We start from the raw sequence: 16,497 nt of genomic DNA, 5'->3' as shown, positions 1-16,497 counted from the left end.
AACCCTTATGTAATAAATTAAAATAAATTCTAGCCAAATCAGGTAATATTAACCAGGTGGTTTTCCCTAAATAGCAGAGTTTAATTTGACTTCTGAAACACTGTTGGTGCAAGGGGTAGCTGATTTCCAATAAATGTTGGTCATTGTCAGCTGTCTGATGATAATTGACTGTGATGAGCCAGAGGCCAACCAGTTAACAATATTTGACACCTGTTGCCTTCTAGTTTACACTCAGCTGCTCCAAACCAGCCACACTTGGGTGTGTTGCCTTAGACAAAGCTTTAAAGTACAGTTTTTTAGTAATAGCCTTAATAATTATGTTTAGTGCTACAGTGATGTTATGCCACTTGGTGACTTTGAAACCTGATTATCCTCTGACTCTGATGCCCTGTTCTGCTGATCTTTATAATTAATACTTAATACCAGGATGGAACATAAATGTTTGAAAATACAATTTGCATCTATGGCTATTACAGTTACTTCAGACAACCCCTGTCATGTTTTATGTCAGCTTTCACAGTTTTATAAGATCATACTGAAAAAACATACATATGGCCAAACTTTTCAATCTCTGTTGGTTTTTGTATTTTTTCCTAAAAATGACTTCTGTAATGTGACATAGTTCATTCTATAGATTTGTGTTTTCTGTGAGCTAACTTAGGAAAGAAGAATATATTTATCTTCTGGCTGCTTCATGTGTCACCTTACCAACTGGAAAAAATCGCTTAGTTTCTATGAGCCCTTGTGCACACCACAAAAGCTAAACCATCAGTTCACACACTTCAGAAAGGTGTTATAGAGCCATATTTTGTTTAGATAATTTTGTAGGATTAAGAAAATAAGCCTCAATTACATGAATCTACCTGTTTGAGATGGAATGTAAAAGCTTTGCTGTTGTTCTAAAGCAGTTTCTCTGGGGAGAACACTTGCTTAAACAAAAATTTCTATTACAGGACATGAACTTGATTGACATCCTTTGGAAGCAAGATATAGACCTTGGGGTAAGGCGTGAAGTTTTTGATTTTAGTCAACGACAGAAGGAGTATGAACTTGAGAAACAGAAGAAACTTGAAAAGGAAAGACAAGAGCAGCTCCAGAAAGAGCAGGAGAAAGCCCTACTGGCTCAGCTGGAGTTAGACGAAGAGACAGGTGAATTTGTTCCAGTTCAGCCAGCTCAGCGTGGTCAGTCAGAAAATACTGAGCCACCAATCAATTTTTCAGAGGTAAATTCTAATGTGTGTTTGTGAGTGTATGTAAACCTTTTCCATTCACAGCAAGACGTAGTGGTTACCTAAAATTAACTTGCTTTTGTTGCTGTAATGGAAGATTCTTCAGTTATTCAAAGATGCAGTAACATTTTTCATAACCTTCCTGTTTAGAGTACACAGACTTCAAAACCAGAAGCAGAGGCCCTGTCCTTTGATGACTGCATGCAGCTCTTGGCAGAAGCATTCCCGTTTATAGATGACAATGAGGTAAAAGTGTTTAATACAGCAGTTCCACCGTGGGTTTCTAGGGGATCAGTTTCATGTCTTCTCTCACTTAGATTTGTCTTTGCCATTATATTAGTTTGTGATATGATTTGAGTTTTGTCCCCAAGCCAACTCCAGCTGGAATAAAACAGTGTAGTAGGCTTAAACTAGAGCTGTGTCTGAGGGAGTAGAGTGGCACTCTTGTGTTCCTTCTGCTTCTGAATCTTGCAGCCAGGATCCAGCATATAGTACCAGCTGAAGGCTGCAACATTCCAGTTGCTGCAAATAACAGTAGAGGACTTTGTCAGTCTGTCAGTGAACTTGGTGCAGCTCTCTGGATTTAATGCAATTGAGCTGCTTTATTTTCATCTGTTCATGCAGACTATTCATTCATGGTTGGACTTGATGATCTTAAATGTCCTCCAACCAGAATGATTCTATGTGTAAAGATAAGCCCTTCACTAGCCAGTGTATAGTGTTTTTCCCCCTGTCCTTTCATGAGAATAATTTTGTTATCCTAGTATTTACCAAAAAATGCTTTTCTTAAGAAATACCTGCCTGCTTGTTCTGCAGTGGTAGAACACCAAAAAACAGATTTTTGCTTTTAAAAATGGATATTTTTTTTTTAATTTGTTTGTGGGTTTTAAAAATTTATCTTTTAAACACTCCAGGCTTCTGCAGCTGCATTTCAGTCACTGGTTCCTGCACAGATTGATAGAAACCCAGTCTTAATTTCCTCTGATGAAACTCAGCCACCAGAATCACCTGTTCTTGTTCCACTTACTGATGCAGAGAATATGCAGAACATAGAGGAAGTTTGGGAAGAATTATTGTCCCTTCCAGAGTTACAGGTAAAGATCTAGTATGATAAACACCTGAAAAAAATAGCATGATATTTTGGAAGAAGATGGTGTTTCAGAGAATGCAGTACAATAGCATCTTAACAGATGGTGACTGTCATGTTGGATTCTACACCTGTAGCATGTCTGTAACTCAATATGAGCTTTAATTTTTAAAAAGAAATATTGAAAAACACGTAAGAGGAAGGAAATTAGTTGCTTTTCAGAAGGCCTTAATAAAAGACCATCTTCCCAATCAGAACTTGCCCGTATTTAGCAAGTCATTGTTTGCCTTTGTATGCAATTTCTGATATTGCAGAGGACATCTAGGTTTGTTGGTTTTTTCCTCTTATCCTAATGTTTCTGTTCATATTTTGCCTAGGTTTGAATAAAACAATGAGTAAATTGATGTTATTGTAGACTTTGTCACACTTCAGCATGATGCAGCTGTAGTCGATGCTATTAACACAATGATTGCTCAGTGGAATGCCTGTAAATCCAAAGCATAATTTGAAAAAAAAAAACCACAGTGTTTTCAGGAACTGCATTTTTCCTGTCATTCTACTTTTTCCCTTCTTCTTTCTATACTTTTCAAAATGTTTCCAGTTTCCTATTCTTTATTACTGACATAGGCTTAAAAGCACCACATAAGTAACAAGGGCAATTGATGAAAATACATGAAGAACCCAAACCAAAACTATCTATTGCAGTAATTCTGAATAGTAATTGAATAATCTCTGAAAGAAGTGAGATAATTAAATTGAGGGCATCACCTTTTATGAATTACGTTTGAAGAAAAGAAAAAAAGGGCTCTTGTATTCAAAGCCTTAGCTTAAGTCTTGAGCAGTTGCTGGTTAAATAATCAGTGTGTGGTCCCTTCTTAAGAGAAACAGAATGACTTTGGTAATTGCCTAGTTCTCTGGGGACAGCAGGCACACTTATTTCAGCTTCAGTTAAGAAACTGCCACCCTGTTGGAAAGAACATTGGTCTTGTAGCCAATAGAAAGGCCATCAATGTAAGTCTTCAGTGCTCATGCTGGTGTTAGGCAGCTCAACTAAAAGTATGTGGGGTGAGTTGCTGTTCACGAGGCTTCATCTTAGTGCTTTTTACTCCACCAGGAATGACATTTCTCTTCCCTGAACAGCTGCTTCATTCAGTAAATCCTAAAAGAATCTTGGTTTTTGAGTAACAGAAATCTACCACATAACATGAAATTAAAGACTGCTAAAAGTATATTTGCTAGCAATGCTCATTAGGTCTCATTCTGTAATTTTTCATGAACTATACTGATGCCATTCATGGTAGTGCCACTTGGGAGAAATTCAGACCTGGCAGCTCTAGGCTGCCCACTACCAATTTAGATGACCAGGAGTGCTCTGAGCTCCTTCCATAAAGGATGGGAATGAGTCTCTTCAGCACCTTGCTCTGAGTATGAGAGGCTCTGCTGTTGTACCCTGAATAGCTTTGTCCAAGAGTATGAAGTTGCTTCATACTCTTGCTTAGGTATCTAGTCCTCTTCCTAGGTTGCTTCTCCGTTGTAGCAATGTGTTGTAGTCATCTACGTTACAGCAATGTTGTAATACCCATTTTGATTATTAAAATATGTAATGTTTGTGAGCAATAGAAAAAAGTTCTATCAATTGGAGATGTGTTGCTCAAATTCTCCCTTGCATTTTCCATGTAGTGTCTTAACATTGAAAATGACAACCTGGCTGAGGTAAGCACAATGACAAGCCCTGAAACCAAGCCACCAGAGATGCACAACAGCTATAATTACTACAGCTCATTACCCATCATGAGAAAGGATGTTAACTGCAGTCCAGATTTCCTGGATACTGTTGAGGGCCCCTTTTCCAGCATTTTGCCACCAGAAGACACCAGCCAGCTCAGTGTGAACTCTTTAAATGATATGTCCCCTTCAAACTCTGATTTCTGTGAGGATTTCTACAGCACCTTTATTCATGCCAAGGCGAATGGTGACACAGCAACGACAAACAGTATCAATCAATCACTTGCGGAAATTCTAAGTGAACCTATTGATCTTTCTGATTTCTCACTGTGTAAAGCTTTTAATGGCAGCCACTCAGGAACTGTACCAGAATGTAATGATTCTGACTCTGGTATTTCATTGAATGCCAGTTCTAGTGTAGCATCACCTGAACACTCTGTTGAATCATCTGCCTATGGAGATAAGACTTTTGGTTGTAGTGATTCGGAAATGGAAGACACGGATAGTATCCCTGGAAGTGTGCCACAGAGCAATGCTAGTATGTACTCATTGCAGTTCCAGGATCAAGTGTTTTCTTCCACAGGGCCAAGTGCTCTAACACCAAGTTTGCAATGTACAAACACACCAAAGAAAGAACCCCCTGCCCATCCAGGCCACCCCAAAGCTCCATTCACAAAAGATAAACCTTCAAGCCGCCTTGAAGCTCATCTCACAAGAGATGAGCAAAGAGCAAAAGCTCTGCAGATCCCTTTTCCTGTTGAAAAAATCATCAATCTCCCCGTTGATGACTTCAATGAAATGATGTCTAAGGAGCAGTTCAATGAAGCTCAGCTTGCGCTTATTCGAGATATACGCAGGAGAGGCAAGAACAAAGTAGCTGCTCAAAATTGCCGTAAAAGAAAACTGGAAAATATAGTGGAACTGAAGCAAGACTTGAGTAACCTTAAAGATGAGAGAGAGAAATTGCTAAAGGAAAAAGGAGAGCATGACAAAAGCCTTCGTCAAATGAAAAAGCAACTAACCACCTTATACCTTGATGTCTTCAGCATGCTGCGTGATGAGGATGGAAAGTCTTACTCTCCTAGTGAATATTCACTGCAGCAAACTAGAGATGGCAATGTTTTTCTTGTTCCTAAAAGCAAGAAGTCAGAGACTAAGCTTTGAAGGGCAGCACAGCTGCCTGCCGTTCTCCGAGTTATTTTTTTATCATTATCCTGATAGTTTTACTGTGAGGTGGAATGCAGAATGAGGTAATATTTTTCAAATAATTCTATGCAATGATAATTTTGAAGTTAATAATTAGCTTATGGAAGATGCAAGTTTAAAACTAATAGTGTAACTAACATATGCAAAATTTGTAATCTCACTTTTATAACAGACGTTTTCTTCCTACAGCACTACTCTGACTAGTTTTCGTATACATGTAAATATTTAAATATACCATATTTATATACTGTTCCTATCTCTTGTTATATTCATAGATTGGATATATATATATAAATGATTTTAGCCTTCTAAATATAATTTCTTGCAAGACAGAGTATGGCTTCTGATACTTTTTTATAAATATGAAAGTGTTTTTCCCATTTTTCTTACATGTTTATACTTGCCTTGTATTTAATATATAATTTTAATTTAGTATAAAAGTTGATAGTGTTTGATTTTGATTTATCAGTTCATTAAACTTTTTTAAACTCTACTTCATATGTATTTACTTCCCTAAAGAAGGGAAATCCTCACTGGTGTGTAAATATACTTAATAACCAGAGACGTATCACGTGGCATTGTCAGCATTACTGATGTTTCATTCAGCATAATTTTAACAGCCATGTGGAAGGATTGTGCACCATAAAGTTAAGTTTCAAGTCTATGCTAAGTTTACATAATTTTTGTTTTGCTCTTTGAACACTACTTAAATTCATGATGATATCTTTCCTCTAAAGGCATTCAAAATCTGTTCATCAAGACATCAGCATTACACATTTTTCCAACTAAAAATTCTGTACACTTTTGAGTAATTGTTCACTTTGACTCTAATCAGTGAGCATTGTTTGTCACTGTGATTACTTTGGACCTTCGGGAAAAAGGCACACAAACTGCCAACCAACTGCACTATTTGGAACCTGCACTCGATTGGAAAATGTTGTGGAGTTTAAATTATGATTTATAAGATAATAAAAATTGGGTAAATAAATAGCACTGGCTTGTTTACTCTTCAAGTGGATTAATTGTACTCAATAATTGTGGATTTTATGCATATAGAAAATGCATAATTTGTAATACACATTGATTTGAACATCAGAAACTGCATCATCTTCCTTACAAAACTTTTAATAGAGCACCAGTAGCAGAAAAATACATTTCAGATTAAATATGCCTTTCACTTTAGGAATATTTTGTTTTACAATACTTCTGCAGAACTTTTCTTCAGTAAAATAAAACCCAAGTTGCTTTGCAAGTCCTTATGGTATATTTTTTAAAGAAAGAACTGGAGATACTTAAAAGGGTACTGTAGGAGCCAGAGAGGTCATTTAATAATGTTGTAGGAGGGTTTGGTGAGGGACATCAGATTAGGAAGCCTGACTTCCATTAGCTCATTATTCACAAATAATGTTAAATATAAGTGATAAAGGTGTTGGTGAATTCAGCCTTGAGGTTTGTATTTTCCAAACTGGTTTACTGTGCTGGAGATGCCTATCAAGCAGAAAGCCTCTCATCTTAGGGCTGGCCATGAAAGCCAAAAGAATTTTTAGATAATCATTATCCTAATTCCATATGACATCACTTTTTATGGACTCTTCAAGTGTCCTAAAAAAAAAAAACAAAAACACCAAAAAATAAAATAAAAAGCATGCCAAGATTTAGGGAACTAGTACAGAAAGCCATTGTTCTGATGAATATTACTGTCAGGGGTGCTATGGAAGGTGTCCTGCTTTTGTTCAACTCTCTGATTACTACAATCCCTCCCATCTGTACAGCATTAACTGGTTTGGAGCCTACCATTATGCAGGTACCAGCTTTGTTTTTCTTCTGTATGCACAGGATTTCAGATGCTCTTTTGCTTCAAAGAGAATGTAGTTTTGCTCCAGGGCAGTGTAATGCCAGGATCCAATGATCCTATTCACCATATCCTTTTTAAAGGCAAGTGTAATGGCCAAATGCCAGCACCAGAAGGTGTGTGGTACCTGAACTGGGGACTATCAAATCCTCCAGCCCTGCCTATCTTAAAAGTAACAGTTTAACATTTCTCATACTGTGTTACTTGCTGCAGACTTTCAGGTGAGGTTCTGCCCATAAAATGTTTGTATCCATCTAGAGCACAAGATACAGTGAAGTAATAAAAAAAACCTGTAATCTCAGCTTTCTGACACCCCTCAAGTGCTAGGAACCCTGTCAGTCCATCAAGTAGTAACATTTGTATTTTTGCAGAGGAGAATAGGAAATGTAAATGCAGGTGTCTCAGCTTGCACTTTGGAGGCTGCTTACCTTGTTTATACTGACCTTCTTCCTTGGTACTGGCATGTCAGTCCATCCGCCTGCAAAGCCCCCTGAATGCCAGAATGCTCTTGTTGGGGCAAATGGTCGATACCAATGGTTGAAAATTATAGAGGCTAGATCTGATGGACAAAACAGGCTCATTTGCTTTAGATAGACCACCCAAGCTCTGGCTAAGCGAAGTCAAAGATACTGAAGCAGTGAAGGCTATTTTGTCTTGCATTTTTTCAAATATGTCTCTACTGACTTTGCCACCGGCCCTGCCTAGGAAGGAAAACACCCCCAGCAATCACCAAGCCCGAGTGCACGCTAAGGGAATGTGAGACTGCTGCCATTTAAGGCAAGAGGATCTAATCCACATTTCAGGATGGCAACTTCAAAGAGGAAAGAGGAAGTATACCAAGCTATAGCCCCAGGAAGTCCTTCAACACTGATAAGAGTAGCTCTGATACACAAGGTAGGTCTGATGGCAAAGCAGACAACATAAAGAGAGCTCTCAGATTCCCCCTGCTAGTAACTACAGATGTCTGACTTAAAATGTGCTTTAGCTGTAGTAGACTTTTAATTACAAACTGGCTAGAAAACCAAGACCTCAGCAAACCCCTGCCCTCTACTTGTTCCTTAGAGCCTTTGCAGGGGCTGTTGTACTACCCTCGTTTCCAAAGCTTAATACAGGGATATTTTGCTCTATTGCCAAGATGAAAAGCCCAACACCAAAAAACCCAGTTAATGCAGAAAAGCCTTGACTGAATTCCACCAGGAAAAGAATCAGCCTGAAGTGACTTGGGCCACGACAACTTCATTCAGTTTAAACCAGTATTTTTTACATCTCACACACAGTTAATGTACTTGCAGTGAAACATGCAGCACCATCAAGGACAAAAACATTCCACATTCAGTTATTTTGGTATATGTGCAAACAAAAGATTGCAAAGGATATCCTTCACTTTATTATTATTATTTAAGAGGTACAGAATATGTTCCCAGACCTAAGAGTGACCAGTGACATTGCCAAATGTAATGCATCACAATGCTGACCTCATACACTGAAGTCTCCACCTGGAAACATTTATTTCTCTGTCAAAACATTTGGTTTGAAAACTATTAGAAGTAAAGCTGAGGAGCTGGGCTAAACCAAGATTTTCTGACTTGCAGTCCCAATTTGCAAAGATGATCCTATAACTCCATGTTGCAATAATTTAAGACCGCTTTGTGTTCCTCACAGCACTAAAAAAAAGGTGATGGCAACACATTTTAGATTTCATGTCATTTGACAAGATACACTTTATTCTGATACAAAATGGAAGTATTTTAACAAATTTTAATCCATTATGGACTATACTGAAATTTTTAATTTCCATGCTATTTTTAAACTTGCTTAACCACAAGTTCTAAGATTACAGCACACTAGCACCATTGCTCTTGAAGTCTGCCAGTTATTTTACCATATTATTCCGTTTCCAATCTTGAGATATTATCTTCTATCTGAAGGCCATTTTTCTTCTACGGAGATACTTGGATTACTTTATCTAAGATTAGCTTTTTCCTGAATTAAAGATGTCAACCTGTAGCATCCACAGCAGAAAAAGAATTATCCATCAGATATTCGAATTTTAGTAAATATTCAAGATCTTTCATGCTCCACACAATTTAAAACAAAAACACTTGTCAGAGACCACAGACTGATACATAAGTGAATTTTCCACCAAAGTGCAGACAGTATATGAAAACGTCTTAAACACAGGGACCAAAGACAGCAAGTCAGCACATCACACAATCAGTGCTTGGCAGACTAGCATTCCCCTTCCCACCTTAAATATTTACAGGATATCAGTTAACATGCTGTGTTTAGCTTTCTATAATAATAAAAAACCCCCACGCTTCATATCTGCACTGACCTTGGCCCCTTTTGGGGAAATACACTTTCACTATTTGCTTTTAGATTAACATACAGATTTAGGTATCAAAAAAAAACTTCTGTAGAGCTGCAGCTTCAGGACCAATGTGCAAACTTCACATCTTTACATCTCCATCTGTATTTACAACTGCTATTTTCAATAGTAGCCACTATGAAACAACCTAGCTATGAAATATTCTTAACTCTTGGAAGTGCCTCTGGGACAAAGATGTATGATCAAGTACTTTGAACAAGGATGTGTTTAACTTTCATAAGGTTGACTTCTGAACAAATGGTGGTATGAGTAATTGAAATTAAGTAAATTAGTCCAAGTTCTATAAAGCCAAGTGTGAAAATAATTGTTAATATCTAGTTCTGTATGTGGTGCAAAAGGAGCCTTCCAGAGCACAGAGTAAGTCAGCACTAATGTAGAATCCTCTAACAGTAAGGAAAGGTAGTTTTGAGTTATATGCAGGTCTAGTAATAGAAAGCAAACTAGAAAGTTGTTAAAACTTATTTCATTAAAACATTTTACTGTTAAATAATTGTAACATTCTGCCTCCCCATTAGATACAAAAGCATTTGCCCTCAGCCAAGTAGTTTTAAGGCACACTAATACTTTTCCCTTATACCTGTTGTTATACAGATGCCTACAGGAGCTCACAAGAGCAACTCTGCCCAGCAGAGGGAAAGCAAAGATCTTCCACCTCTGGGTTTAAGAAAGCAAGCTTGCCATCTCAGCAGCAAGCTGTATATATTCTTTGTGAGACTTCTAGTAAATAGCTCCCTATTTTATTAGAATTTCATCATTACCATTGTAAATTACTTCTGAGTTAACTTTTAATTGTACCTCCCAATGCCAAGAGTTTGCTTTATGGATGTATATAGACAGCAGGTAACAGGTTTAAATACCTGAGATTCAGTCTGTGAACAAGCCTAAGACCCAAGTTAAACTGAAACACAATGGTTCCATTTGACTTTATTTTCTGAGTAACTGAAGATAACCAATATTAAAATAGAAACTGACTTACCCAAAATAATACCCAGATTCAAAAATGTATTGGTAAACGTAAATAGGTAGTATTCTATAAAAGGAGTTAAAAATATCCCAGACCTCTAACAATCAAAAATGCATAAAAGGAAACACATGTTCCAAGAGTTAAGAACTAATGTGCATAAAAGCAGATTCCATAGTTTTTACTGCCCCTCATCTGTATAAATGCAGTTGTGCTTTCAGATGGGTATCAAAAGACAGGCAGTATTGGCCTCCACTAAACTACCCTGCCTGAAAGCACCAAAAATGTGAATGGGAACTCTCTGATTTGCACAGATAAAAACAAACCCATCTGGTAAACCAAATGCATTAGGAGGAAAATCACAGTTCTAACCAATGCAAAGTGCCTTTGCAGAATGACTGCAGCAGCAGCAGATCACACAGTACTGAGAACTGAAAGGAACTGCTCCAGTTCCTTCACCATTCTGGGTTTCTTGAAGGAACTGCTTTCAATTACAAGGTAACCAACAATTTCTCCAAACCCCACCCTCTCCCAGAGCACTCCCAGTGGTAACTAGAGCACACATTTCAATACATTTATCATTTCTGTCTTATTGATCAGACACACAGCAATTTTGTACCTGGAAGATCCTTGAATAGCAATTATGCTAGCAAGCAACCCCCATCCAGAATGGGAAACACTGGATGACATATACTGGAATACCTGCTTCTTAATATTTAAGGCTTTCCTTGGTATTAAAAGGCTAGCAAAGGAAAGCCTAGAAGGAAACAAGGGTTAAAGAAGTGTTTTACTACAGACTACAAATCTTACCCAGTCAGAAACCTTCAATTGAAGAGGATGTGCAAGACATTCCCCATTTTGCCAAGCAGCAGCTTCTCATTCAACCTGAAAATTAAAGAAATTACTCTTACCTTGTTTAAAAGCCCCCCGCTACTCTTTTAATTCATGAAAAATTTTAAAGGCAAACCTTACCTATGCTCATTGCCCTTCCTTTCAGGTCTAAATGCTAGACCTATTGATTTTGAGTCAACTCAAGTAGCTATCACTCAAGGAGGTTCCAAAGGTGAAGAACTCTTGCTAGACTTTCTTCGATATTTCAGCTGTGATAAGCAGATTTAACTAGCCTTTGGAAAGCTGCTCACTATCAGCACAGTATCTTATGCCTTCACTTTTCTGGAAGTTGAAGCTGTTGCTCCTGCTGCCTTGTCATTCTGTAATTATGCTGACTTCTCCATACTCAATAGGCTGCTGAAGTCCTGTCTTACGAGTCTCCTTAGCAAAGTATGGATCAAAGAAGTACATCCTAGGTTCTTTAAAGCTGGTTAATCACTGTCCTCACGGCTTATTACACTTTTCCACATCACAAACAACATCTAAGCTACCCCACCCACCTACAAAACGGTGTTTTACATCCATCTCTTAAAGGTTGCATACAGATCTTGTTCATAAAGTTTATTATGACACTATTTTTCAAAGTTAACATTGTTGTCACAGTACAGCTACAAGAGGCCCTGTTAAAAAGAACACTGTCAATACATTCTAAAAAAATTTAGAAATACCAGATCAATTGTCAGAAGGGACATCAACCCCATCCTCCAGTTGTCCCTGCAATCAGATGCAGGCCCCAGGTACAAGTCTACACATCTTCTAAGCGTAGTAATGTACAAAGCAAGTCAGTAGTTAGGTGGCTCACTCCCTAGTGAGTTGTGGTTTAGTTTTCAATGTTTTCAAACTCCGAATGGGTTGTTTAAAAAATGCCTTTATTGAAATACAACCTCCCCACCACCCCAAGCCCAAATTAGTATGTACAACAATAGAAGCGTTCACTGTATCACCAATTGTTGAACCTTAGATATTTTTAAACTCCACAGAAAGAATAAACAGACTTTAAAATCCAGTTTGGAGGCTACCATCTTGACACCGGTTCCTTGTTTTAGTGTACTGCAGTCTAAATACACTCCAATAACAGTGTTTAAATAACATTGTTTAATTTTTTTTTCAAACAACACACTCATTTTTCTACTACTTCTTAAAATTATAATTCATTATTAATAAGACTGATTATGCCTTGAGCCATTTCATACACCTTTGCAGATTCATTCCTACACTGGAATCGCATTTACCTTATACTGCACATTGACCCAGAAGTGAAACAGGTGTGAATAATTCAAATACCATATTGTCAAGTGTCTGAATAGTTCTTCTATTCACTGGGTCCCTACTCTTCTGAGTCTGAATTGACAGAAAGCACTGTCCTGGCAACAGTCGAGACAGAATTCACATCAGCTGAGAAAAGGACAGCCTGTAGTGCCTGAATTTGGAGGTCAGAAGTGAGAATGAAGTACAATTTCTAGCCACATGTGCTGATAAGATTTGCTACTCCAGTGCATAAAATCAAATTGTAACACACTATCATTCTACCTGTGGAAACCCAACACTGTACCATTCTACATCGTGGGAAGTGTTTCTAGTCAGTCAAATACAACTAGATGGTGTTTCTTGATTCATCGAGCTTTTAGCTGAGCGCAGACATTTGCACGGGAAAAAGCTTGAATACTATACTACTTAGAGCCCATCATGAACGGGCTTTTGGAACGCATTACCTGGGACTGCCAGTGATTACACCTGTGCTACCCTTGGCTCCCAGTCAGAAGAATGTGTCCAGAAAATTGCCTAGGGTGCATGCAAGAAAGTATATAGCCATTAAGTTATTGAGGAACATACCTATTACTCTCACTATGACGCCTCATTTCATTGAAACAGCGCAGTCTGGTGTGAGGGAGAGGGAAACGGGGACAAAGGAAGGGGATGAAAATTCCAAGCCACCCTCCCCAAAGTATAGTTTTATTGAAACAGAATCATTGTATATCCCAAGGAAACAGGCACTTGATTCCCCCCACCTTAACTTCTCGGGAATTACAATAAATATAAAGGTAAAAAGCAAGTTTCTTTTTCTCTTCACCCAAGACTTAAGCAACTGCATTTATCCCTTATACATCTCAAATGAGACGGGAGACAGCTTTAATGTGTCTGAAGTTGGTCTTGTTAAAGTATTTATCATGCCTTATTTTCTTGAAGCGCTAGTACTAATACAGAACTACAAATTAAAAAAATATGCACAAACCAAAAAGTAATTTAAAATTTTCATTAAGGTAAAGCTTAGTTCTATAATTCACAAACACTAATTTGAGTAACTCAATCCTGGTTATACATCTAAACAAACTATAATGCAACATACAGATGTTTTCCCTCTGTATGCCTATGTAACTCATGTCAATGACAGTTACATATATACACTGAGACTAGACCCCTTAAGACTGCAAATCAATAGGTGTTTCTATTGTTAACTTTAAATTAATACAAAATAGTAATTGAGAAATGCATTAATTCTCTCTATTAACTAACAAGGAAACACCCTAAACTACATTTATTTGTTATAGAGTTCTCTGTACTAAATGTGGAAAAACTGAACTACACAAATATTGAAAAGTTAAAAATTCCTTAATTTGTTTATTCCTGGTACCACTACCACAATTTACAGGGCAATATACCTAATGTAATGGGAAATAAAAAGAAAAAAGAAAGACAAAGCTACAACAGATAAAGACCTCAGGAATGTACAACTAATCGACACTACATTGCATTAATCAATAGCTGCACTTTTTGCAAACTGTGGCTATGACAGTCCTGAACAAGAAGGGTTTCCTGTTTAAGCTGCAGTAACTTTTCTGACTATGGATCATCGTTCCTTCTGTGGCAGATTTTACAGTTCCTCTAATGCATTTGGGACGACTGTCTCAAAGTAACCTGCAGCTTTCCTGACAACTCCTCGCTCTCTCTCCTGCTAAGAACTGTAGCCTGTTGAATACAGGATAAGAAAATTATTACTCTCAGTGAACAGTAGTACATCATTAATCATCATTAAAAATATGCATTACACCTACCCTTTTTCTGGTAGCATTTTTAGAATCTTCTACCACCATAGCCCCCACTTCCACTTCCAGATCCATAACCACCTACAAAAAGCAGGGTGTGTGTTGAAAAATAAAAAGAACAAGATATTTTAAACAAAAGCATATTTTCTGTACAAAACCGTATTTACCACCATAGGGACTGCCTGAACTTCTGCCACCAAAGCTGCCACCACCTTTCATGGGACCATAGTTGGACTGCTGTTGTCCACTGTAATTGCCAAAATCATTGTAGTTTCCACTTCCACCATAATTACCTGAAACAGATTTATAAAGCCATTTTTCTTCAATACTTAGAACATGAAGCTCGCTAAATTATGATAGCCAATGTAAACGTAACAGTTCAAAACAATTTAAAATAGAATTGAAGCATTTTGCATGCTACCTCTACTCACAATGCACAAATGACAGATGACCCTTAGCATTTTGAAGAAACTGGTATTTCATAGAAAAAAAATCCCACAACATTAGAATATATATACAGATTTGAGTAGGTCATTTGAAATTACCACACTAGGCGAAATTTCAGGTTTCCAAACTCAGGAAAGGACCTGATTTTCACCATCATTCTTCCACTACCCTAATGGTCTGCGTGTATGAGAACTGTAAATTACATACAATCTATTTGTTCCAAAAAGTGATAGAATTGTAACAAACATGCTGCACATTCACATCAGAGTATAATAAAATATGCAGCAGATTTTGCAGCTTAACTCCCCAGTTATAAAGCTTATATAAACTTATCTTTCTAGTCCTCACAAAGGAGGATGTGATCTGCATAATACAATCTGGTATCAGACAGCAGCAGCATACTTTAAAGGGTCAAAAGCTTCAAAATACTTGTACTCTACCCTCACACATAGATTAATACCTGCTGCTTTTTGAAAAGTTCCAAGCAGAACAATGCTGTGTGGTGTATCAAAGCTGATCCAGATGGAAAACAAACTTCCTTACGTAACACAGCATTCTACAGTAAGACCTAACTGCACAACTTATTCATGCAGTACCATACTTCAGGCATTGTAACCACAGACCTCCCTGAAAAAATAATGTCTACTTAAAGCTGGCATCTTACCACCACCAAAATTTCCTCCTTCATTGTAGCCATCATATCCTCCTCCTCCACCTCCATATCCACCACCTGGGTTTCCATATCCTGGTCCTCCACCACCACCATACCCTCCTCTGCTGCCATAGCCAGGACCTCCTCCATAGTTGCCACCTTCGAGTAAAAGAGTAAACGTAAAAAAACAAAATACCAGTAAGAAAAGGTCCATGTAACAAAAAAATAACACCATAAAAACACTAAATAAAAATGTCCCACAATGTTTTCCCTGTATTACATTCATTACAGTTGCATCATTTATCTAAACTACGTATTCCAAACACAAAAAAAAACCCCATTAGTTTATATATATCCTTTGAAGCCTGCTATATCTAGCCTTAGACCTTCATTCTGGCTCACAGAAAGCAGACCTGCTGCTATCACCACAAATGGTTTGTCAGTACTTCATATCATCCTTTTTTCCTCTGAAATGAAATTACTATGTAGGCAAAGCCCTCAAGAGTGTTCTGGTCTGCAGTTTTTACCTAGACATACAGTTTTATTTACATATGTGTCGAAGCTACTGGACACTCTTTTTTTTTCGAAGCTACTGGACGCTCTTTCCTTCTAACCACATAAAGCATATCTGAAAGAATTAGTATTCCAGATGCTGATCTGGCCTCCAGCATTTTGATCTAGTAGTTTCAAACTGGGAAACCAACATCACTATATATGTATCTGCTTACAGAACCAGGACATAAATAACTACATACTATGTCACTCGTTTCCTGCTCCCCATAAATGCTACTTCCACAGCCATTTGGTTATCTCCACAGTTCTCCTTAGATGCATTTTGGATATTCATCCAAACCTAACGATTACAAAGATACTGCTGAGCCATAAGAAGTCCTACAGTTGATTGAAAAGATTTCTTGTATGTTAGTTGGTCACTGCTTTATTCAGTTTATGTAACCTCAACTGACACCAGAGTCTTCATTTAGTTCTCAATAATTATAAACTGCTGCTCTTGAG

The 16,497-nt window shown here is 37.6% G+C and overlaps 2 protein-coding genes across 4 annotated transcripts in view; one reads left to right on the top strand and one right to left on the bottom strand.

The window, feature by feature from the left end:
• The first annotated feature begins 955 nt into the window (after positions 1-955).
• On the top strand, positions 956-5,731 carry NFE2L2 (nuclear factor, erythroid 2-like 2). Of its 3 annotated transcripts, none has more exons than XM_009996177.1 (4): positions 956-1,223; positions 1,380-1,475; positions 2,144-2,323; positions 3,997-5,731. In XM_009996177.1, exons 1-4 carry the CDS (start codon positions 957-959, stop codon positions 5,203-5,205), a joined length of 1,752 nt encoding a protein of 583 aa, XP_009994479.1. In that variant the 5' UTR covers position 956; the 3' UTR covers positions 5,206-5,731. The 3 variants fall into 3 exon arrangements, with proteins under 3 accessions (XP_009994479.1, XP_009994481.1, XP_009994480.1); XM_009996179.1 differs by having other exon boundaries at positions 957-1,223; positions 1,389-1,475; positions 2,165-2,323; positions 3,997-5,582; XM_009996178.1 differs by having other exon boundaries at positions 957-1,223; positions 1,389-1,475; positions 3,997-5,582.
• A 7,742-nt stretch (positions 5,732-13,473) lies between these two features.
• Positions 13,474-16,497, bottom strand: part of HNRNPA3 (heterogeneous nuclear ribonucleoprotein A3) — an 8,879-nt gene continuing 5,855 nt past the window's right edge. The window contains exons 9-12 of the mRNA XM_009996176.1: positions 15,496-15,642; positions 14,552-14,677; positions 14,394-14,465; positions 13,474-14,307 (exon numbers count right to left, since the gene is read on the bottom strand). Of these exons, the coding sequence (XP_009994478.1) occupies positions 14,413-14,465; positions 14,552-14,677; positions 15,496-15,642 (326 nt within the window). The 3' untranslated portion in view covers positions 13,474-14,307; positions 14,394-14,412. The remainder of the gene's footprint in view (positions 14,308-14,393; positions 14,466-14,551; positions 14,678-15,495; positions 15,643-16,497) is intronic.

This window comes from Chaetura pelagica, unplaced genomic scaffold (assembly GCF_000747805.2).
Source record: "Chaetura pelagica isolate M959 unplaced genomic scaffold, ChaPel_1.0 scaffold3, whole genome shotgun sequence".
NCBI lineage: Eukaryota > Metazoa > Chordata > Aves > Apodiformes > Apodidae > Chaetura > Chaetura pelagica.
Note: the sequence above shows the minus strand (reverse complement) of the source record. Positions and strands in the feature narration are given on the sequence as shown.